The sequence below is a fragment of the Nannobrachium achirus genome, assembly GCF_963921795.1.
Source record: "Nannobrachium achirus genome assembly, chromosome: 4".
Classification (NCBI taxonomy): Eukaryota; Metazoa; Chordata; class Actinopteri; order Myctophiformes; family Myctophidae; genus Nannobrachium; species Nannobrachium achirus.
In genome coordinates, this window is record NC_137813.1 from 44,330,449 (window position 1) to 44,355,423 (window position 24,975).

Here is a 24,975-nt window from a genome sequence, read left to right on the forward strand (position 1 = left end):
AGCCAAGGAGAGGTCCAGCCCACCTTGCTCCCTATGATGCGCTGGACCTCCTCATCAGGAGACACAGGCGAGGTGGCCAGGTCAGGGTTGGAGTTGCTGATGCTCTTGGAGCGGGCCAGGTTCAGGCTGCTGGGCCGGCCCGTCGCCCTGGATAAGGTAGCATACTGGATGGGCAGCTCATAGCCTGGGGTCCCGCCTGTTCAGTTAAGAGGGATGCACATGTTTATAGACAAGTTTCTACAGTCAATTCTTTTGCTAGGATGTGTGAAAACTCTTTTCCCCTTAAAATAAATAAGATCAGTGGCACTGGGGTGATACAGTTCCTGCCCACCATTAGAGACTAGAGGGTGAATCTTCCACGATGCATCTGGCATGGCTGGGCGTTCCTATGGAGACAATGTGTTCCAGGGTGGGAGGCCAGATGTTCTTTGTGTAGTTTTCACGCACCTTAACTAACATCCGTAGTATCATTTACAGTATTACATCTGCTGCTATGCTCGCGCACCTTTATATTTTACCACAGGTACTACAGTATGTTTAAATATGTAGATAATTTGTTTTCTTTGATTAATATCACTATCCCCTTGCCCCCTTCTTCCCTTTTTTTCCTATGGAAAAATCACGAAAGCGAATTTCACCCACTTCTTTACTTCTGTAAACCTGTGATGTGACAATAAAGCTGATTCTGATTCTGTTCAGTGGGGATCTACTGTATGAAAACAAGTGGACTGTCAGCACCACTTGCATCAGAAGAGACCTGGTCTACTCTACACCATCCCTGAGAACAACCAGTAGGGGTCAGCAGCGACAAGGCATTACAGTACTAGGGGACTTGGAAATTGACAGAATTACTAAATTGGGAGAAAATATTTATAAAAATAAAAATGTACAAATGAATAAATAAATAAGATAAATGATTGACATGAGGTCAACAATTAACACCAACAGGAAGGGGTAAGCTCAACGCAAATTGAAAACATCCTGATCTGGTAATGATAAGAAAAATCAGGCATTGACACTAAGGCTTGCCCACCTGCCCCCGGCAGGTAAATAAAACGTCAGGGAAGGTGACGTTGGCTTTCAGGTTGCCCGACGGGGCAAGTGCTCATTTGAGAGGGGACACAAATGTCTATAAACACAACATGAGATATCTGTCTAAACACCTGAACGTGGCCAGTGCGCTGTCTCTTCTGGTCTGTGGAATGTAAAATAAGAGCACTATTTACCTATAATGTGCTGTTTTTACTGTTGCTACATTTAAAAATATAAATTTAAAAAATATAAAATAACAAGTGTGAAACCATAGACATATTCAATCATAGCTAAAGTATTTGGTATTTGGAGGTATTGAGGTATGACATTTTATCGCACAGCCCCAGAAAGTAAAGAAATAAGTGTTAAATTGAGCAGTAATTAAAATCGTACCTATCATTTTATAATGGACGATTTACTTTTCGGGCAAGTGGGCATTACCTTCGGGCAAGTAGAATATGACCTGTACTTGCCCGATGGGCAAGTGCCTCTGAGACCTTAGTGTCAACCCCTGAAAATGTACAGATATATCTATTTTTGCAGGCTTATTGTAGCTTGCTAACCAACAGCCATTTCTCTGATCATTTACTGTATGTCAGTTTCCAAGGCAGCAGCGCCGGTTACAAACCTGACATTCACAAAGGTTGGAGCATTCATTTCAGGGCTGCTGTGTTATTGTTTACCACCTGAAAACGGTCTATAATGGGGGATGTGAGGAACCCGTCGAAACACTATTACGTGACATTTCGTGAAATGGAGTCCTAGAGTGAGCTGCGGTAAAGGTTCCAGCAGTAGGTGACTCACTTGTAAGGATGGGAGTCGGACGATATGAATATTTCATATCACGGAGCGAACATTTGCCAAAAAATAGCAGATCTACAAGCTCACAACGCGCCGCGTTGCGACGCGTTGTGAGCTTGTAGATCGGCTATTTTTTGGCAAAGAGGTTTGGTAGAGAGTAAAAAAAAAAAAAGACTATCAAGTACGTATATTATAAGTACGTTTTACCATAAGAGGGTTTAAATGGTAGCGGATATGCAGCTCGGCAAATAAAAGATGAATTGATCCCAGTGCATGACGGAGGACAATTTCACAATAAATTAAATCTCCACGATAGAATTATCGTGAGTGTTTTTTTTTTATCACGATAAACGATAATATCGCTTATCGACCCATCCCTACTCACTTGCGGGGTGCACGGGCGGCTCAGCGGTGGGCAGGTGGAAGCAGTAGTGGATGTAGGAGGCCAGCAGGTTGTTGCGGCCGTGCTGGTCCTGGTTCCCCTCCAGGTTCTTATGGACCTGGTTGACCAACAGGGACATGGCCTCGAAGGCTGCCCGGCCCAGGTTCACTGCAGAACAGATACAAGTGTGTGTGAGAGAGATAGAGAGAGGGGGCATGAGACTGAGCTTCTTTTTTTTTTTTTTGATTTATTTTTGGGCTTTTATGCCTTTATTGGATAGTACAGTAGACTGACAGGAAACGGGGGGAGAGATGGGGAGAGACATGCGGCAAAGGTCGTCCGGATCGGGAATCGAACCGGCGACGCCGCCAGGCATCAATGCCTATATGGTATGCGCTTAGACCAGTAGGCCACTGGGCGCCCCGAGACTGAGCTTCTTGAAAAGAAACAGAATTGTTGTACTTGCAGAGGTTCTACTAACATTTTCCTGTCAAGGATGTATTTGGCCGGGACGCCCGCTGGCCTACTGTACTGGTCCAGGCGCATACCACTTAGGCATTGCCACATAGGCATGGATGCCTGGCGGCGGCGCTGGTTCGATTCCCGATCCGGACGACATTTGCTGCGTGTCACTCCCCATCTCTACCCCCATTTCCTGTCAGTCCTCTGTCCTATCAATAAAGGCATAAAAGCCAAAAACAAATCTTAAAAAAAAAAAAAAAATGTATTTGGCCACAGAGCCCCAAAAAAAAGAATGTATTTGGCCACAGAGCCCCATCTGTAAAGGTTTTGTGCAAGGGACCCACACATGATCCCACATTTTCCACCATCCTACTATAAAATGAAGAAACCTCTGTCATTCTGTATGATCCGATTTTTCTCCTCAGTGGGTTGACTATTGACCATTGGCATATATGTTATGAAGACAGTGACGAAGCCAATTTTTAAGCGGTTTATTTGTGTTTTTGTGATCAAACAATAGCCCAGATGGGCAGTGGGTGGGAGGTTTTTCTAGATCTTTCTTTTTTTTTTTTAAGGTTTGTTTTTGGGCTTTTATGCCTTTATTGATAGGACAGTATAGACTGACAGGAAATGGGGGGGGGGATGGGGGGAGAGATGGGAGTGACACGCAGCAAAGGTTGTCCGGATCGGGAATCAAACCGGCGCCGCCGCCACCGCCATGTCTATGTGGCAATGCCTAAGTGGTATGCGCCTGGACCAGTAGGCCAGCGGGCGCCCCTTTTGATCTTTCCAAAATGTTCAAAAATAGAGTTCAGGCGGTTAAACTGTTGCCATATCAATCAATTCTGCAAGATCCCCTGCTTGTACTTGTGCGACAGTCCTGCTCACCGATCTGTCCGGAGATGACGGGCGGGTAGACGATGAGGAGGATGAGTTTGGTGAGCAGCTGGTGGAGGAAGCGGACGCAGGTGTCCAGCAGAGCCCCCCTGAGGGCGGCCATGCTGGCCTTCAGCTCGCCCTCCATGTTGGCCTCCGTGATGATCACGTCCTTCAGGCGGTACGGGAACGAGTACTCCTCCAGCACGTACACCAGGGTGAAGAACTTGTCCAGGTGAGGATCCTACGGAGGTGGTGCAAACATCAAAAACTAGTAAGACAAGCGACCTCAGGGCGACAAGCGACCTCACCCTAAAGGGCAAGGTTGTGCCATGTCTTGGCCATCTGGCCAGTGATATATATCGGACCAGTTACCCATATATGGAGACCCCTGGTACCCATGTACTGTATATGGAGAGCCCAAACATGCTTACCAGTACTCAGTTATTCTTTATGTGAAAGTCCTATGACGTCTATCACATCTAACATCATACATACAATCCTTTTATGCCCAATTGCCCATACATGGAGATCCCTGTCTGTAGAACCAGCCACACAGATATGGGCTGTCTTGGCCATCTGTCTTGGCCATATATGGATGCTGTTAGTGTGGTATGTGGCCGATTTGGCCTCCTTATATGGGCATTCCCATATGAAGTCCTGTTAGATATGGGCTAATATTGATGACATCAGGGATCTCTAGGTCATAAAAGGGATTCTGTTAGTGTAGTTCCCCTGACATCACAGTGACGTCAGAGCGTGATGTCAGAGCAGCAAACCCATTCCATTAGAGTGGTTCCAAGGACCACCATGTAACTCTGAGAGTGTGTTTCCATTTGTTGGACCATTGAGAGGGAATCGTAACCGGAGTCGTTAAAATTCCAAACCTTTACAAACGGATTGCAGCTTTAAAAACTTCTAAAAAAAAAGTCTGGTCTCTCTGTACCTGAGTGTGAACAGAGGAGGCAGCCGTCACCTCCACGTTAAACACAGCCTTGTGATTATCCACCCACTTCATGCCTGGGAGCTGAACCTGTAATGGAGACAAGACATTCACCCCCGTCAGACACTCTCCAGCTGCAGACTATTAAAGTGAGACCATTATGAGTCACGCGTCGTTGCGTCTCTCTCTCGTAGGGCACCAAATATTCAAATATTCAAATATCAAAGTCACTATTCGACGTTGTTCACCGAAGTCGGATATTCGCTTTTTTTTTTTTTTTTTTCTTTAAAAAAGATATAGTTTATAAAGCTTGGCTAGATAGGAAGTCATAAGAATGAGTTGTCAATGCCCCTGGTGGATGCATTTGTTAATGCTCTATACCAGGGGTTCTCAAACCTTTTTAGGCCGCGACCCCCAAAATAAACATAATTGAACAGTAGAACCCCCACCCTGACAAGCACTTGGAATTGTAGGTATTACATTTAATGTAGCCTCGGGGACCCAGGCTTCATTTGGCGATCGGAAGAAAATGAAGCCTGGGCGATCGCGTTATGATCACTGTTGGAGGAAGTGTAGAATTTCCCTAACCAATCAGAGTGCAGAGAACGTCACACCGAATGTGTTGACGTCATGACGCAGCAGCGTTCTCTGCGCTGAGCAGAGCAGCAGAGGGGGGAGGGGAGAGGAGAACACATGCTATTGGTCGGAGACTTGCGGTGAGACTCGCCGCGCCCGCACATCTGCTTACACGAACTGGTCCGCGTTAGCCTAGTGTGCATTTAATGTGACTCGGTTCCGCAGATAAATATTGTGAAAATAGCAGATCTACATGCTAGATCGATGCGAGGCGTTGTGAGCATGTAGATCGGCTATTTTCACAATGTTCGCCTCTTGCTGACTTAATATTTGACAGTTTGGCCAGTTCTGTCGAATATCCTCGAATACTTTGAGGTTGAATAATTTGAATACTAAAAATCACTATTCGTGAATGCCCTACTCTCTCGTTCCCCATGCACACACACTCACGTCAGGGGTGAGGACAGAGTAGCTGGGCGGAGGCTTCTCCACCGAAACGGGCAGGCTGAAGGAGCCGGTGCGTAGTCGACCATGCTGCATCAGAGGAATCCACTGTGGAGGGAAGGAACCAAGGAAAGAAAGAAGGTATTTAACCTCTGGCAAGTCAACATCTGAAGCCCTATAAATGGAAGTCAGGATGTGTGTGGAGGTATTGAATCACAGAAGTGCACTTAAAGCAGCCAAAGGTATGGCACCTCCATACCTCCAAAACCTGATCAACCCCTACAACGCCACCCGTTCGCTCAGATCAGCCAACACAGGGATACTGACAGAACCCTCGCTAAAAACCCCAGGACAAAAATCCACTCATCCTAGACAATTTGCCCTCCTGGCCCCCAAACTGTGGAATAAACTTCCTGTTGCACTTAGAACTAGACTCACTCCCTATAGCTTCCACCGTGGACTGAAGACGCACCTCTTCAGACTCCACCTAAACCCATAGCACTACTGTAACATTGACCACACGCCATTGACCACACATTAAGCTAGTTAGCATTTTTTAGCTTTTAGAAACATTTTTTCCTGATTAGGTGCATGGTCTACCTATGTTATTGTTTTTTTCAAGATTGATATTCCTATGCATTCGTTATATTGTTGTTTATGTACTGACATATTATCTTGCTTATAATAGTGATGTATTACCTGCTTATTGTAGGACTAGTATCAAAAAGTATTGTAATCGATTCTTTTTATAATCACCAAAATTGGTTAGTCTGATCAACCCTGCTATACTTTGTTGTACAATGGCGGTGTGCAAAGATAGTGAAAATAGCCAAAAAAGAAGATAAATCATAATCATAATCGCTCATTAATCGGAATCGAGGCAAAAGTTTTAAAATCATGGGACAACATCATATTGATTTGAACTCCCTATGGCCCAGCCTTGTACTTACTGTGTAGCCCACAGGGGCCTCCAGTGGGGTGTTCTGTTTGGGCTGGCAGCTGATGTGTCATTAGAGAAGAATTTATAGGCCTAGAAATATTGAACGCTTTAATCAGTGAAAAATAGCAGATATACAAGCTCACAGCGCGGCACCGAGTGCCGCGCTGCGAGCTTGTAGATCTGCTATTTTTGGAAAAAGTTGTGAAAATGTGTGCAAATCTTTGAATATATGTATTTTCAAAGCGAACGTTTGTAAATCAAATTTTGCTTCTGGGTGGTCCCTGGAACTAAATATTTTGAGATGGGGGTCCGTGGCCAAATACATATCATTTTGGGGGTCCTTCACATGAAAAGGTTTGAGAACCACTGACATAGTAGTCTCTCAAGAACAGACTAACTGAGCTCCAGTTAAGTGAAAAGGACCTTTTCTTTGATGATGGCTGGCCAGATTGCTGACATAGAAACATGGGTTTTTCAAAAAAAATCTTAGAAGGATTCAAAAGAGACTTATAAAATCGGGTCAAAATTCAAATTTTCACGATTTTTCAAAAATAGCAGATCTACAAGCTCGCAGCGCGGCACTCGGTGCCGCGCTGTGAGCTTGTATATCTGCTATTTTTCAATAGTTAAAGCATAAAATAATGATACACAACCCGTTTTAAATGGGTTAACCTTTGAGTGGGCAGCCATTTTTTAAGCCACTTGAACTCCTATTATATGGCCCAGCCTTGTACTTACTGTGTATCCCACAGGGGCCTCCAGTGGGGTGTTCTGTTTGGGCTGGCAGCTGATGTGATAGAAGGTGAACAGCAGGTGGTGGTTGTCCGTCAAGTTGGCAGGAATCTTCATCTTCATCTCCTCGTAGAACTCTGGAGACCTGGAGAGACGGGAGAGGAAGCAGTGCTGCTCTGACAGGGGGAACGCACGGCTCGGCAGTCTAAAATCTAATCTTTTTTTCTCATGTCAAGGACATCTAAATTGATATCTGTTTGGCGGCAGACCCACAACTGAACATATTTTGTAGAGAAAACTTACTTGACCTTTACTCTGTAGGTCTGCTCTTTTCCCCCTCTACACCAAACCTCTTTGCCGAAAATAGCTGATCTACAAGCTCACAACGCCTCGCGCTGCGAGGCGTTGTGAGCTTGTAGATCTGCTATTTTTGTCTAAAGTTCTCCGAATATGGACGCTAGGGTTCAAGTGACCATAAGAGAGGATTCTCAAAAATCGTTCACAATTTTTAAATAATTCTTCAAAAATAGCAGATCTACAAGCTTAGAACACATTGCATCGTGACCCGTTGTGAGCTTGTAGATTGTCTGTTTTTGAATAGCCCAAGTATAAAATATAGGGTTGAAGTGGTCTAACTGATTTTGATGCAATGTTAACTAATGTAGCTGGGGAGCCCCTGGAACCCCCTTAAAGGACCGCACTTTGGGGCCTTTTCCACCGGCAAAGTACTGGTTCTGGTTCTTTCTCCCGCCTATGGGATGAACCAGAGGTGAGCTTTTCCACCGAGAACCAGAGTTGGTTCCGAACCGTAAAAGTTGGTTCCGAATGGGAACCACAAAATCCTTGGTTCCTCTGGTTCAATCATGGTTCAGTCTGGTGGAAACGCAAGCCGGTTCGCAAGAACGAAACAAGGTTCTAAGAAAGTTGAACCGGCACTGGTTCTGGAACCGGTTCTTTGCCGGTAGAAAAGGCCCCTTTAAGAACCACGGGTCTCAATGGGAGGCAGAATGAATCCAGAGTCTTACTTGTCATGGTAGATGACAGGCGTGTACGCTTCTTTCATGAACTCTGCACAGCTGGACTTCCCGAAGATGACCTGTTGTGATGACAGTTTACATTAGTGGGAGAGTCCCTCTTCAACCACCAGAGGGGGCTCTCTATTGCAGTGTTTTACAATCGCTATCAAGCCGTTTTTCAGCCGTCACATCTCCAACACAGTCTGTGTGGGCTATATAATTAACATGTTTATTTCTCTTTGAAAATGCTTGAATGTCTTTGACACACACGCTTAGCTCACCCAAGACCAAAACAATGGATCTTTGCCAAATATACAAATGCTGTCAAACTGTGTGTCTGAACAGTAACCTCATATTCTAAACCTAGCGTATAGGCTAAAGTTGAAGTGAACAACAGTTCAAATTGTCGATTGAAACGCAAATATATGTCCTGTATTCTAACATTACTGAACATTGCCCGGGTGGAAACAGCAAGTGAAAAGATTATTCTGAGAATGAGAAGAGAACATGTGGCCATACACAGAAGACTGGGCAGACTAGGACTTTGAATTTCATTTTTTTTCCTTGCATGTATATTTTGCATTTTTTGATAATGGTGAGCAGCTACAGTATAATCTATATTTTTTCCCGCTCAGTAATTTCAGATTGCAAATAAAGCCATTACTGCAGAAATTGTTTGACTTGAAGTCTTCTCCTTTGCAAACTGTACATTCAATATCTGAGATCTGATAAAATATCAGATCTACAAGCTTGTCCTTTCCACGATGCAAGCTTGTTGATCAGCCATTTTCAGCATGCGACACGCTGTGCGACGAAGTGTAAATTAAACATGAAGGACATAGTTTTGAGCAAAGGTAATGCTGAAGAGAGGACATCAGATTTCAGGCCCAGGGCTGTTCTTTGTTAGGTGGGATGCCATTGTCCTGAGTGGGTGCTGTGGAGCGCGCGAAAGGACTCACCGGCATAGCCTGGCTGCTGTCCTCTCCTGCCATGAACTGGACCTTCACAGCGATGTTCCTCACTGAACCCTGGCGACTGCTGAAGTTCAGACTTTGCGGGTACACATACAGCATGTTCCTGAGCACCACAAATAACCACAAAGAGGGCATGAGAAAGTAAGAATGAGAGCAATATGAGAAGGGCAAACGACGGTAGGGAGGAAGAGAAACGTTATGCCGTTACACAAATGCAGTGTTTGGTGGCCATTGTGGCCACAAGTGTCCAAGGACACTCAGAACTACACAAAACAATGGTTTGTACTGGCTAAACTGGCAGGCAAAAAAGAAGAAAATACCAGCCATAGTCTGGCCATAATGTGGCTGTTAATTTCGAATCCTGTGGAATATATGAAAAGTTGCTCGACAGTACATCCTATATATGAATAATATTAACTATATCCAGTGGATCACTCTAAATAATATTTAGAATATAATGTTAACTGGCAAGAGATCCTGTTTCAGCATAATCCGCGGTGGAAAACGAGTGATAAATCATAGCGATTTCATAATTATAATGGATAAGCCTAAACAAACCAGTTCACATGAACAATACTGATGTAAAATAAGATATCTGAACGGCTACATTTATTTATACGATTAAAATGTCATGAACCAGCACAGTTATAGGGGGGCTTGCCCAGGTTTATTTTTCTTCCGATGGCCAAAATAAGCCTGGGTTTCCGAGGCTATTGTGACCTAAATGTTCATGCAAAAATGTTAGTTTTAAGTTGTATTATTGGGAGTGAGTGGTGTGCTGTCCTACATACTGGTTTCACCTTGCTTTGGCTGCTTGTTCTGTAGCACAAACACACCTAAATCTACATGATATAACAGGGTACAGTCATGTGTGTGACAATATATCTTATTGGTAAACTCTTGTCATTAGAGAAGAATTTATAGGCCTAGAATTATTGAATGCTTTAACCAGTGAAAAATAGCAGATCTACAAGCTCACGAGCTTGTAGATCTGCTATTTTTTGGAAAAAGTTGTGAAAATGTGTGCAAATCTTTGAATATATGTATTTTCAAAACGAACGTTTGTAAATCAAATTTTGCTTCTGGGGGGTCCCTGGAACTAAATATTTTGAGATGCGGGTCCGTGGCCAAATACATATCATTTTGGGGCTCCTTCACATGACATAGTAGTCTCTCAAGAGCAGACTAACTGAGCTCCAATTATGTGAAAAGGACCTTTTCTTTGATGATGGCTGGCCAGATTGCTGACATAGAAACATGGGTTTTTCAAAAGAAATCTTAGAAGGATTCAAAAGACACTTATAGAATCGGGTAAAAATTCAAATTTTCACGATTTTTCAAAAATAGTTAAAGCATACAATAATGATACACAATAATGTGTACCCGTTCTAAATGGGTTAACCTTTGAGTGGGCAGCCATTTTTGAATGAGGGAGAGCTTGACCTAGCATTGGCATCTTCATGGTGAGACTGACCTCAGCTCGTATCCAAGTCAAACAAGAGAGGTAGCTGATGTACAACAGCTGATTTTACTTAGTGGGAGGAGGGCTGGAACTATCGATTATTTCATAAAAAGAATATATACTGTATTAAATATATTTCCAACTACATTGGTTAGTTCAATTAACTGTTGCAACTTTACATATCAAACAATCACATACACCCAAAAACACATGTATTTACTATAAAGAAATTATAAAAGGGAGATTATGTATGTCATGGATATTTGGGACCTGAAAGACTAAATTACGGGATTCAAAATAATTAACGTTTTTTTTTTTTTTTATTGAACCCCATTTCCAGGCCAATAGCAATCATATGGTGCAATAATGAGGCTTTTACACCAGTGTGCTATCAATGTCCCAAGACAGACTCCAGTGAAGGTGTAATTTGACAAAAGACAGATCTAAAAGCCAACAAAATAATTAGCTTGAAGATCTATTCTTTTAGATTTGTCACATGACATGCTGTATATACGTTTATTGGGCCGCTATCAAGCATGCAACGCAGCACTCATTCTTTCCATAATTAAGTATTTCACATAATGTTAGACTTAATTGGTTTGGGACAGTTTTTATGAACATTAATCGATAGCCAAAAACCATGCATATCCAAACATTTTCCAAATCATTTGATTAACACTTATGTTGCTATGATTTTTTCTCTTCAATGTCCCACGTTGCCATGGTTACCATAGACTTCCATGTAATTGCGCAATTGTGTAAAAAGTGCACGCCCATGCCTAGATGATGCACCACGTGTGTTCACACTGTTCACAGCTTTCAAACAAAAAAATCCGCTTGGAAATCCGTTCAGGCATTCATGATTTATCAGCCATTATGTTTTCTTCAGATGTAAACAAACATGGCTGCCATGTTTGAAAGAATGGGTTGGTATGGGGGTTAAACATGCAATTTTGCGATCGCGATCATGCCTAATACATTTCTGGAGGTCAAAAAAAAAAAATGAAAAAAAAAAAAAAAAAAAAAGGCCCAAACTCGGGAAACTCAGGGTTGAGCGTTGGTACCAATACAAACTCGGGAAACTCTGGGTTGGCACCAGATGTGTTAATTCCAAACCTTTTTTTCAGGTCTGGAAAACCAGTTTTTCTCAATTAAAAATATGTCCAGGAATTTCATGACCGTGGGAACCCTGAAATTAGTACTTCAGGAGTTGAGGACCAAGGTCAGTGAGAGATTGGACCACAGCTGAGCTAATGTTTCACTATGGTATTACACACACACACACACACACACACACACACACACACACACACACACACACACACACACACACACACACACACACACACACACACACACACACACACACACACACACACACACACACACACACACACACACACACACACACACACACACACACACACACAATAAAGCACGCCACCCATCATCCAAACATAGGAAATGGGTATAATCACGTGCACTGTGCAATCCTCTGTGTGACTCTGATACACAGATAACAAGGAGACACAGAGCCTTTCTTCAACACATTTGCTGAGCGACTGCATCAGACAATCATTCTCTAGGGTCGGCCGGCAAGGATCAAAATCGCTTTTGAACCACAGAGTCAAACAGACAACCTGTCGAGATGCATTGGGCCCTTTGCCTGCTTTGTGCAGCCGTGTGTCTGAGGCAAGTCCCTGCAAGCCCAGTCTGGAACCTTACCAAGAAGGCGGGCAGGGCCGCGCCGCAAGATCAAGTCAACATTCTGTCGTATGGCGTGATACAGTTCGGCGAGTCGCTCAGTCGTGTCTATGAGTCCACCGAGGCCAAGATAGCTGAAATCAGTCGATCTGTAAGGAGCCATGAGGGGAGTCTGCGGCAGCTGGTCAAAGAGACTGAGAGGGCTGCAGAGGTGGAGAGGCAGATCAAGGAGGTGCTGGGTCGGCTCCAGGTAAGGAACGAGCAGAACGTGTCCACCAGCTGTTTTTCTTTCCACCCATAAAGATCTGATTATGGCTGCTGTTCTTCTTATCCACCTAGTATATCTGCATTTCTACGGGAGCAGAAATATGCAGGTGCTATGCAAAGTTTTAAATCCCTGCCAGATAAGCCTCTGTTCAACTGGGGCTCTTAGAGAGGGACACAGAGAAGCTGTACAAGCAACTATTTGGGGGTTTTCCTAGCTCAAAATTGCTAATTAAAAACAACAATACCTGTGTTACTGTATGACTTAATTTGATTCCCATGTACAGTAGCTGCTTTGTGCAAGGTAACAAATGACCTTGTTTGAAAAAAGAAAGATTACACTCAGTAGAGCGCTGTATACCATTTCCACCTGAGTCGTGACTCACGATTAATTCTGCCCTTGCCCTTGATTATGACCATGTACTTGAACCCTTTCCACCCAAAACAGCCTAATGCTCATTCCCATCAAGTTTCATGAAAATCCACCAATCCGTTCTTAAATTCAAGACGTTCTGGAGTTACTTTATGAACAGACAAACAAAAGGCAATTTTTGTATCCGTCCCAGTTCCAGAGTTGGAGGACAGGAAACTGTCCTCCAACTCTGGAAGTGGGACGGATAGTGTGTTCCTCGGCATGCGTTACGACCTCCCGGTGAAACTCCTCGCTGTCGGGGGAAAAGAAGTAGCTGGCAACTCCATGTGTATCGGTGGGAGACACGTCACACGTGGTTGTCTAACACCCTCCCAAGACCAAACAGTAGGGGTTGGCAGTGACAGGGAGAGTACACACACAGTATTTGTGGCTGCCAGCTGCACAACGGTCAGTGGGAGGGAGCAGAAGATGTACTGGGCAGATGTTTCTGTTGACAGGTCCAGATGGCAGGACTACAGGCTCAGACCAACGTGACAAAGCACATGTTGACCTCCATGGAGCAGGAGGAGGCGGCGCTCAAGAGCAAGGTGACCGATCTGGAGAAATACATCGACAACCCTTTACCCACTACCATCAAGGAGCTGCAGGTAACAGACAGCTGTCCTTCGTTGTCTTTCTAGAGGACAGCCGTCTCTAACACTTTTAACTGACATGAGTAAAAGCCAGTGTTTCGTGCATGCATGCCCACCACCCCACTGTCAAAACGAGCGCAGCCCTGCAACTAGGGATGGGACGATACGCGATATTATCGTTTATCGTGATTAAAAAACACTCACGATAATCGTATCATGGAGATTTAATTTATTGTGATATTGTCCTCCGTCATGCATGGGGATCAATCCACCTTTTATTTGCCGAGCTGCGTATCCACACTTAAACCCTCTATAATTGGTAAAAGGTACTTAATATACGTACTTTACTTGATACAGTTTTTTTTCCCACTCTCTATCAAATGTCGTTGCGCGACGCGTTGTGAGCTTGTAGATCAGCTATTTTTTTGGCAAATGTTCTGCCCCAAGATAATGGATTTTGATTATAGCGATAATATCGTAAATCGCGATTTCTTTTACCACAATAATCGTGATATGAAATTTTCAAATCGTCCCATCCCTACCTGCAACTTCTGTCTGAGATGATTGATACTAAAAAATAAAACAATTTTGGGTAAAATTATGTTCATTTTCCTTTTTCCCCCCCTCAAGTTTTCAAAAATACAGAAAATAGCAGTGCTAAAAGTTCACAAGGCGTTGCGATGCCACGCATCGTGAGCTGGTAGATTGGCTATAGCAACCGCAAAGTATGGAATAGGGCTTAAAAGTGGCTAATGAGATCAATCGATTTACAGCCCTACTTTTCTGCACAACTTCTGCTGCGTTTCAGAGACACACAGAGGACTTCTCAGTTTTATGGCTGCTAATGGAGCATGAGCCCACATATTTAAGCTCTCAGAGATGTCAAAGGACATTATACAGAATGGCTGTGGTTGACGGATTATAATTGAAAGTGGCTGCTTTACATTTTACAAAATGCAAATGCAGGCATGCCGCATTAACCGCACCCTTGCGTCCCTATTCTGGGGCGAACAATCTGCAAGAACGGAAGATCTACAAGCTCACAACGCATTGTGAGTTTGTAGATCAACTATTTTTTGTTTTTTTTTACTAAGAGATTTGGTGTAGAGGTAAAAGAGAAAGGAGTGGATCAAGTATAGCTGGGCCTGGGACCCCCAGTCAACAAATTATACAGAATAGGATTAATGGGTGGTTAATACATTATAACTGACTTTTAGGGATGGGACGTTAAGTGATAATATCGTTTATCGCGATAAGAAAACACTCACAATAATCGTATTTTGGAGATTTAATTTATCTTGATATCGTCGTCCGTCATGCACTGGGATCAATTCACCTTTTATTTGCCGAGCTGCATATCCGGTACCACTTAAACCCTCTATAATTGTTCAAAGGTACTTATAATATGTACTCTATAGTCTTTTTTCACTCTCTATCAAACGTCTTTGCCAAAAAATTGCCGATCTACAAGCTCACAACGCGTGGCAAACGCGACGCGCTGTGAGCTAGTAGATCTGCTATTTCTGGCAAATGTTCCACCCCAGGATAATGGATCTTGATTATCGCGATAATATCGTAAATCGCGATGTCTTTTGTGACAATAATCGTGATATGAAATGTTCATATCGTCCCATCCCTGACTGACCGTGCCGTTTTGTTTTTGTCATTTGCTTTGTAGGAGAGAGCAGAGCAGCACTCAAACATCTTGAACGTTCTGCACGGTTTGACCGACAAACAGAAGCAGAGTCTTGAGAGTCACAAGCATCACCTCTCCAGACTACAGAAAATGGTGCAAAAAGGTCGCCATTTGAGAACTCCTAAAAGGAACGGCAGCTAACGTAAGGTCTTTAATTAAGTGCACCATGTTCTCATCCCGATCCAAGAGGGGAGCCACGTCAAGCTGATGCAGCACAGCTGAGGTTTCCATATCAACAGAGCCCCTAATGAATGATGTCATCGTTCTATCTCTGGACTTTAATGATGTCATCATTCTCCCTGGTCTTTTTAACTTAATTGCTCTCCCCTGGCAAGCCACACATTTGATCCACAAACTGGCCTACGACATTAAATATTTTATCACACTACCGGACAGCAGATACTTCAACTTCAATTAATATCTATTAATACTAATACCAAGAGAGAGAGAGTGTGAGTGAGTGAGTGAGTGAGTGAGTGAGTGAGTGAGTGAGTGAGTGAGTGAGTGAGTGAGTGAGTGAGTGAGTGTGTGTGTGTGTGTGTGTGTGTGTGTGTGTGTGTCTTTGTAATGTTATTGAGTAACAAAAGCTTATTTTGGTAGTTTGTTTTACTACACAATGACATAATCAATACCTAAATAATTAAAAACAAAAATGGCATGGCTTCCCTGTCCAATTTCTAACTATCGATAATTGGATATTACGTTTCTGCAATGTGAGCAGTTTGCGAACAAAGCCACACAATCGCAATACGGGCAATGCAGGCTGGCTGCGTGTGTTGATGTTAAAGTGTGATGATGGTCTAAACCTCATTTGGCCAAATAGAGTAACCTGACTTTGCCAGATGGTGGCAGCATAGCAGCATAGCTATGCTCCACATCCATCTGGGATCCTCCCATCTAACGGCTGTAGGAGGCGTGTCCATTTTTTCAAGCTATTTAGCAGGTGATTCGATGGGGCTGCCTGTCTATCACAGGCCAGTCTCAGCGCTACAGTGCTGATAGAGCCCGCCCATAGCTGCCGCTGATTGGTCCGGACTGGGACTTTATGGGATATCAACTCTCTTTAAGCGATTCCAGATGGTACAAGCAGGCATACGCACTGCTGCCACCATCTGGCGGAGTCAGATAGAGACCATTAAAATTAAATAAAACTTCACCTGTAACACCTGCTTTACTTTAAGACCAATTTTTTTTACATGCACATAGGCTACATAACTTTCAACTGCAATCCAACATCTCACACTCTTTCCGAGTTTCACTGTTGTGTTCATATGCAGGCTGACCTGTAGGTGGTGTGGGGCGTGTACACATAGCGAGCAGACTGACCTGTAGGTGGTGTGGGGCGTGTACACATAGCGAGCAGACTGACCTGTAGGTGGTGTGGGGCGTGTAGACATAGCGAGCAGGCTGACCTGTAGGTGGTGTGGGGCGTGTACACATAGCGAGCAGACTGACCTGTAGGTGGTGTGGGGCGTGTACACATAGCGAGCAGACTGACCTGTAGGTGGTGTGGGGCGTGTAGACATAGCGAGCAGGCTGACCTGTAGGTGGTGTGGGGCGTGTACACATAGCGAGCAGACTGACCTGTAGGTGGTGTGGGGCGTGTACACATAGCGAGCAGACTGACCTGTAGGTGGTGTGGGGCGTGTACACATAGCGAGCAGACTGACCTGTAGGTGGTGTGGGGCGTGTAGACATAGCGAGCAGGCTGACCTGTAGGTGGTGTGGGGCGTGTACACATAGCGAGCAGACTGACCTGTAGGTGGTGTGGGGCGTGTACACATAGCGAGCAGGGAACTCCAGGACGTCCTTGGTGGGGCGGACGCGCAGGTCGGGGTAGGGCTTCACATGGAGCAGCTCAGGAGAAAGACAGTAGTGAGGGGAGTCCGGGGCAGGAGAGATGTCAATCTTTAATTGGGCTGAGGGACACACACACACACAACACACACACTCATGACCAGACCTTGATGCACAGCAATTGTAATTATTAACCACTTCAACCCTATATACTTTGTTGACCACAAAAGGTCTATTCTTTGCCTCCTCCTTTCTACCCTCTAGTCTACACCAAATTGTTTTCCCGAATCTAAACGACGATCTAGAACAGTGGTTCTCAGGGGGAGTCCCCAAATTATTTGGGGGGGGTCCCCAGATAATTAACTTAATGTGCGACATTGTTTTCTCACTAGTAAACAAACCAACATAAAGTTTAAGTGTATAGAGGGTATCTACACATTTCTAAAGTGAGAATTTAAGGACTTTTTAATACCTCTAAAAAGACAAATTAAACATTGTCCAAATTGTCAAATATTAGAGGCAGAAATTGTGAAAATAGCCGATCTACATGCTCACAACGCCTCGCAAAACGCGAGGCGTTGTGAGCATGTAGATCGGCTATTTTCACAATAGAACCAACCGTTTTATACAAGATGTAATGCCTCAACTCTTAATGCTCATCAGGATGGGGGGGTCCACAGATCAAATATGATTATTTTGGGGGTTGCAGCCTGAAAAGGTTGAGAACCACTGATCTAGAAGCTCAAATCAAACGCTAGGGTTCATGTAACCTAGCATCACCAGACTTTCCACCGCGGAGGAAATCATGGTATTGGTTCTAAATCGAGCCGTGTGCTCCGGTTTAGGAAAAAAGAAAAACAGTGGTTCCGGTGGTTGGTTCCGGTTGGTGTCGCATTGTTTTTGTTCCCCCACATAATGCGAATCAATTAGTTTATTCTCGCTTGTCGCGCTACGAGTTTGAATAAAAGATGAACATACAAAAACCATTATTATACCTATAATAATCTACAACAATTTTAAACTAGGGGACTGGGGGCACTGGGGGTTCTGGCCTCCTGATGACTACATGACGCTATTTCCGGTCAGACCGGATCAGAAACCCGATAAATGTATTGATCCCAGGGTAGGGTTCATGTGGTTGATATAAATCTGACAACACAGTGTATTCTGCTTGTTAGGTATACTGTGTATAAGAGTTGCTCACCTGTGACAGGCCTCAGACGACGTAGAACAGAGGATGGTCTCCGCATGTCAGCCAGAAACTTGTAAAGGTCCTCATCACTCAATCTGTCTCCCTCCTTCATGGGTTAGGCACACATGCAGAGTTTGAGTGTATGGAAATGATAGAAATTGTACATAATACCATTAAAATACATCATTTTATATATATTTATGAAATTCAATTATTAATATTTATAAATGAAATTACTTAAAAAAGTATAAACAAGCATACGCATATAGATTTTATCTGAAAATTGTGTTTTTGAAGGGAAATCAGTTAAACTCCAAAGCTCCAAATTAGCCATTGATTGTGTACTGGCCCAACATCTAAAGCCGACCCCTGCTATATAGGATGGTTATCTTTTAATAACGGTATGTTTTGCAGGTGTTAATGCGTGATTTATCTGCAGCTATCGTAAACAATCCAAGTCAGTTAGTACAGGTGTTTAACTACTCTCACTGCATATTTACTGGAATAAGACATTTAGATAACAGGGTTAGAGATTATAGATTTTAAGTGCAGAGTACGCTCTAATAACATTAACTCATACTCTGCGATCCCCGTCGAAACCGTAGATTTCCCGCTGTACCGCGGTGCCATGACCGTAGATCCCGGAAGTTTAATTAGCTTTAATCATTATGAAAGGATTAAAAGTATTATCGCTGATTTTCGCTGATTCTGGCTCTTTAGGCCCACCCCTTAACTGTATCCTGCCGTATTTCCGTTCTGGACCGGATCTAGCTTTCCGTATCCTGTCTGAGCCTGGGCCATAGTCCCGCCTCCATTGGTTTACATTGTAACAGAAGAGAAAGCTACTCGGCGATGGAACGCTCGTTTTTCAATCCGATTTTTGCGTTTGGAAACTTTGATCCAGTCTCTACACGCCTGGATTATGATCCCCGCACATATCGTGCGTTTTGTGCGTGAACGTGTCCACGTGTTACCATAGCGCACAGTTGGCTTTTTTCAATGTTTTTTCATGTAAACACTGGCGGATAAGCAGGAATACAGCGTGGCAACGGATATGTCTATTTCAATGGGGTTTTTTTTATTCGAAAGCTTGTCATCGAGTCTACACGTCTACTAGATGAGTCGCGCACAGATTGTGCACGATGCGTGCGCGTGCCCACGTTAAAAGGTAAGGACAATTTGGCAGCTGCTTACTACAGCTATGTTTAAAATGGCAGCAAAATTGTTAATTAATTATTATAGATCAGCAGGGAATACCAATATGATGTAGAAATCCTGTAGAAAGGCAACACAAACAAAACACCCCAAGTAAACAAATAAAATGTATAGGCTAATCATGGCCCCGATATGAGCGAAGTCTGGATGACCAAAGTGCGGCCCGGGAGCCAAATGCGGCCCAATGATGAACTTTATATCCTGTGGCTTAATTCCTAAATGACTATAAACGGCCCACCATCACCGTCAAACAAGAATATTTTAATTGGTAGGATTCCTTGTTCCCCGTTGTCTCATTCTGAAGGGGTCAAAGACAGGCTATTTTGTCGTATTTTCCACCTTGCATGTCTGGTTACATTTGGTAATGTGAGTTATTTGTGTTTTGTTCAGAGCACACAAAGACCATTGACATTAATTATTGATGATGATAGCTAAGGTAACCCACAGTCTGACCTGCTTGAAGAAGTTGGTGACTGTGAGGGTGGCAGGACGGAAGGTGGCAAAGTTACACATGTCCTCTCCCACACTCATCCGCTCAAATCCTTTCTTCTTCCTCTCGTTCCATGTCCCGTGGCCTTTTCGCTCTGGCAGTCAGATAAAACATGAGATGTTGGAGAGGTGCAGGTATGTGCGTTGGATGCAAGTAAGCCTTTTATTAGGGTGCACGATTAATCGGCCATCATATTGTTAGCAGTAATATCTTTTATATATATATATATATATATATATATATATATATATATATATATATATATATATATATATATATATTGAACATATATCAAAATAATATATCGGTTTTAGATTATGAAGTTTGAATGTTAAGCTAAAAAGCCTTTTGTGATGAAGGCTGCAGACTGAATCAGTGTTTTATGGGGAAACTTTCAAAAGGGTCAACATATCGTTTTTTATGGAGAAAGACTTTATTTTATTTTTATTTACACTGATTGAACTAATGTGCATCAGTAGTCCTAATGAATAATGAATGCAATGTTTTTTGTTTTTTGCCCGCAGAATCACAGTTATTGTGGTTGTTTGCCTAACAAAAACGTATATTCTATTGCAATACCAGTATTGATCGACTGACGGTTTGACAACACAGTTCATCGGTAATTGGATATCAATATTGTCCATTAGCCAGTTGCAGTGTACTGTACAGTAATGAGGAACTGATGGAATCTGTACCAGAGTCTGAGTCTGGATCAGAGCGATCCAGGCCTCCAACGCTGCTGACGATGTTGAGAAGGTGAATGGCCGTCCAGGCAAAAGGCATGCGGAATCGGCCCAGACGACTGCAAGACTGCTCTGCCTGCACCCGCAGCTTCTCCAGCTTCTCCTTGTGCTTTAGAAGGACAAACACAGAGAAATATTTGATCATATCGTTGGGTGAGCAGAGATCTTGTATCTCCATATTTCAACTTTTGTTGTGATTTTTTAAATATATTTTAAAAGTGAAGGTGGTTCTGTCGGTTTTATACATATTTAAACAATGAAACGTATTAGCAATAACTTGTGACTAAATAATAACTACATTGAATCCATTGCATTTTTTTTCTTCTAATTCCTGAAAAGTTGTAGTTATAGACATATAAGGTCACCCCCCCCCCCCCCCCCCCCCACCCCACACACACAATATATCTCTAGCAGACACTTGCATGAGCAAGCATTAGCTTTAGTCAATAACCAACAAGGTATTCACATAAACACTGAGTATAAAACACAGAAGAGAACAAAGTAGTGCCTCAAAAGAAACTAGGGCACCAGACAATCTAGCATTTGTCAAAACAACACTATCTACAGTCACTTCCTTCACATTTGTGGTGGAGAAAAAGCAACTCCAAGGAACAGAAACATGATAAAAAGTGACCAATAAACCACATCAGGGCATTTCTACTGCTCTGAAAGTGACAGTTTATAAAGCAAACATCTGATTAACCCATTTAGGCCTGAACACATTATGACGCAATATTTTATGCTTTAACTATTGAAAAATAGCAGATATACAAGCTCACATCGCGGCACCGAGTGCCGCGCTGCGAGCTTGTAGATCTGCTATTTTTGAAGAATCGTGAAAATTAGATTTTTGACCCGATTACATAAGTGTCTTTTGAATCCTTCTAAGATTTTTTGAAAAACCGATGTTTGTATGTCAACAATCTGGCCAGCCATCGTCAAAGAAAAGGTCCTTTTCATTTAACTGGAGCTCAGTTAGTCTGTTCTTGAGAGACTACTATGTCAGTGGTTCTCAAACCTTTTTCATGTGAAGGACCCCCAAAATGATATTTATTTGGCCACGGATCCCCATCTCAAAATATTTAGTCCCAGGGACCACCCAGAAGCAAAATTTGAGTTACAAACGCTTGCTTTGAAAATACATAATATATTCAAAGATTTGCACACATTTTCACGACTTTTTCAAAAATAGCAGATCTACAAGCTCGCAGCGCGGCACTCGGTGCCGCGCTGTGAGCTTGTATATCTGCTATTTTTCACTGGTTAAAGCATTCAATAATTTTAGGCCTAAATGGGTTAAGCGTAGTGGACAAATGGACCTGTCAAAAATAAATAGGACCGCAAATATTGCAGCTGTCGAGACGGAATTGAGTAATGCTTGCTGTGCCCAAACATAACACACACACACACACACACACACAGTCTCACATGCACGTTGGCGACAGTTTATAAAACCCTTTAGAAGTCTAGTTACCTTTGAGGAATCCGACTCCTTCATGATCATGTACGGCTCACAGCATTCCCCGATGTCTCCCTGTTGAAGGACTTTCTCAAGCTGCAACACACAAACACCAGACCATCACCATAATGCAGGGCTTTTCAAAGTGGGTGACGGGGCACCCTGGGGTGCCGTAACGGCAGTCCAGGGGTGCCGCAAGATAATTTGACAATATTTGGAATGTATTTGGACACTTGAAAAAAAGATTTAGTATCATTTTAAACTTGAAGTACAAAGTTATTTTCAGTCAGTTCTAACCAAAACGTTTTCCTCGCAACATAATCACTAAAGTATCGTCACTGTCGGGCAGAAACCTTGTATTTCCAAGTTACAAGACCGTCGCAAAAAACTAGTGAAAATAGCCGATCTACAAGCACACAACGCCTCGCATGTGTGCTTGTAGATCTGCTGTTTTCACTCATTTAGTACATATTTTAGATGATAAATACAAAACGAACGGTTTTGGACATAAAAGGTTTCCACCCGACAACGACGATATGCAATAAATATAAGGTGCTGGGAGTGAAAATTATAATGTAGGGGTGCCTCGGATTAAAAATATATTTATGGGGTGCCCTGAGACAAAAAAGTTTGGGAACCCCTGCCATAATGCACCAAATGTCACGTGTGTACCGCTATATGGATCTGAACAATTCCATATTACAAAGTAAATGCCACGGTGCCGAATGTACACTTTGATGGATATACCTGATATAGCATCTTATACAATGAAGAAATCAACACTTCTAATGCATAAATAAATGAAATAAATATAATGATTTAAGTATTTATACAGCACTTTTCAATACCAATGTCACAAAGGGTGGCATTAAATGATATTGAAGAACCAATAAAATATAATCAGAAAAGATTTGAGGTAAACTAAAAAACAAGAAGAAGGGGCGCCCGCTGGCCTGGTGGTCAAGGCGCATACCACATACTAGGCTATGATGCCTGCTGGCGTCGCCGGTTCGATTCCCGATCCGGACGACCTTTGCCACATGTCATTCCCCATCTCTCTCCCCATTTCCAGTCAGTCTACTAACCTATCAAATAAAGGCATAAAAAGCCCAAAAACAAATCTAAAAAAAAAACAAAAAAAAAAAACAAAAAAACAAACAAGAAGAAGAAACAGCTAATAAATGCCACGGGAATCAACTTGTTATCTCATATACTTGTTATCTCAGATACTGTAGGCTCTGGGCATAACTGTAGTCCCGGGTTTCCAGAAGGTGGCATACATAGTACCCATTTCCTGTTCAGGTTCAGTTTCCCATAGCTTCGTTAGATTGGCTCAGCAGCAGAATCACATTTCCTGCTGATCTATTCAAACAAAGCAATGAGGAAATGAACCGGAACAGGAAAGGTGTATGCAAACCTTCTGGGAAAGAACCCTAAAGAACTAAAGTTATGAACACAGTCTATTGTTGAACAGCTGATGAAATAGGTCACTATATATTTAACGAAATAACCAAAGCAGCAGATAGAATTGGCCTCACAGCCTATCATATCTAAAGCAGGGGTCTTCAACATTTTCAGGCCAAGGACCCCTTAGCTGAGAGAGAGAGATGAAGCAGGGGCCCCCAGATTCCATATAGTTTCATCGTTTGACAGCACTATCATCAGTGTATTTTGGATTCATGTCAATTTGTGTTATCAGATATGTAACCACTTGAACCGTCAATACTTAAGAAAGTCGACCTTTCACTCTGTACTTAGTGTGCTCTTTTTTCCCCTCTACAACGAACCTCTTTGCCGAAAATAGCTTATCTACAAGCTCACAACGCTGCGAGGCGTTGTGAGCTTGTAGATCTGCTATTTTTGGCTAAAGTTCTCAGAATATGGACGTTAGGGATCAAGTGGTTAATATAAAAAAGGAAAAAAGAAGTTTCAATCAAACAAAGATTTGAAGGACCCCCTGTAGTAACTCTGATGACCCCCTAGGGGTCCCGGACCCCCTGTTGAAGACCCCTGATCTAAAGTATACAGAAGTGTGCATTTCCGTGTGAATCAGAGGGAACAAGTGAAAAGATCCACATTGCAGTGTTGTTGAGTGTGTTTACTGTGGGTGATGATAAACCAGGCAGTCGGTATACCTTGATGACCAGGAAGATGTCGGCGGAAGGGTACGTGATGGAGAAGATGGCGGAGCGGGCCAAGGTGGAGATGGCTGTGTGAGGTGTGTGAGGCTTCAGCAGGCCTTTCATCTGATCCGAGTTCAAGTCAAAGTGGAAGTTCTCTGAGATCTGCGGGGGAGGGGGGAGCGTTGAGATGCAGGGGTTGGTACAGACGAGAGTGGAAATGCATGTCAAGGGACTTTAATTCACTTTTGACTCTGTGATTTAAACCACAAGGCCACTTAAGCTTTCTGGGTCCGGGGGTAATTCAATTAGTCAAGCATGAGCTCAGCATTACTTCAGTACTTTAGCAAAAGATAAACACAGCGGATAAACAGCCACCCCCCCGTTTCACACCAAAAACGGTATTATGATAGAGGTACCTTTTTCTTTTCTTTGACATCGTACAGTGCAAGCGTCCCGAATATTGGCTCAATCTCTATTTCAAATCTGGAAAAAAAGGACAAAAGCATCCACATTAACATCTTCTGATGGATTACTAGTGCTTTTCTGTTATCCTTTTAGTGTCGTTGTAAAATCGTGCCACTGTACTATTTCCAAACTGTTAATAAAGTATTCGATCAATCTAAAAACGTGCGTGAACAAAAAGGGCT

The 24,975-nt window shown here is 43.0% G+C and overlaps 2 protein-coding genes across 10 annotated transcripts in view; one reads left to right on the top strand and one right to left on the bottom strand.

Annotated features, from left to right (window-relative positions):
* The window catches only part of dock6 (dedicator of cytokinesis 6), a 114,003-nt gene that overhangs the window by 55,494 nt on the left and 33,534 nt on the right, over positions 1 to 24,975 (bottom strand). For 6 of the 9 annotated variants that reach the window (XM_080724672.1, XM_080724671.1, XM_080724670.1 and 3 more), the window contains exons 8-22: positions 24,745 to 24,811; positions 24,341 to 24,490; positions 22,221 to 22,301; positions 20,699 to 20,855; positions 19,967 to 20,097; positions 18,311 to 18,404; positions 16,593 to 17,166; positions 9,164 to 9,281; positions 8,214 to 8,284; positions 7,195 to 7,333; positions 5,523 to 5,624; positions 4,500 to 4,586; positions 3,566 to 3,797; positions 2,219 to 2,383; positions 24 to 196 (exon numbers count right to left, since the gene is read on the bottom strand). In XM_080724672.1, coding sequence (XP_080580798.1) covers positions 24 to 196; positions 2,219 to 2,383; positions 3,566 to 3,797; positions 4,500 to 4,586; positions 5,523 to 5,624; positions 7,195 to 7,333; positions 8,214 to 8,284; positions 9,164 to 9,281; positions 16,593 to 17,166; positions 18,311 to 18,404; positions 19,967 to 20,097; positions 20,699 to 20,855; positions 22,221 to 22,301; positions 24,341 to 24,490; positions 24,745 to 24,811 — 2,341 coding nt within the window. Of the gene's footprint in view, positions 1 to 23; positions 197 to 2,218; positions 2,384 to 3,565; positions 3,798 to 4,499; positions 4,587 to 5,522; positions 5,625 to 7,194; positions 7,334 to 8,213; positions 8,285 to 9,163; positions 9,282 to 16,592; positions 17,229 to 18,310; positions 18,405 to 19,966; positions 20,098 to 20,698; positions 20,856 to 22,220; positions 22,302 to 24,340; positions 24,491 to 24,744; positions 24,812 to 24,975 lie in introns of all 9 variants that reach the window. The other 3 variants (XM_080724675.1, XM_080724674.1, XM_080724673.1) reach the window with 1 other exon arrangement.
* Positions 12,088 to 15,967, top strand: angptl8 (angiopoietin like 8). The gene is made up of 3 exons (XM_080724679.1): positions 12,088 to 12,594; positions 13,479 to 13,628; positions 15,292 to 15,967. The coding sequence occupies exons 1-3, from the start codon at positions 12,289 to 12,291 to the stop codon at positions 15,448 to 15,450; spliced, it is 615 nt and encodes a 204-aa protein (XP_080580805.1). The 5' UTR covers positions 12,088 to 12,288; the 3' UTR covers positions 15,451 to 15,967.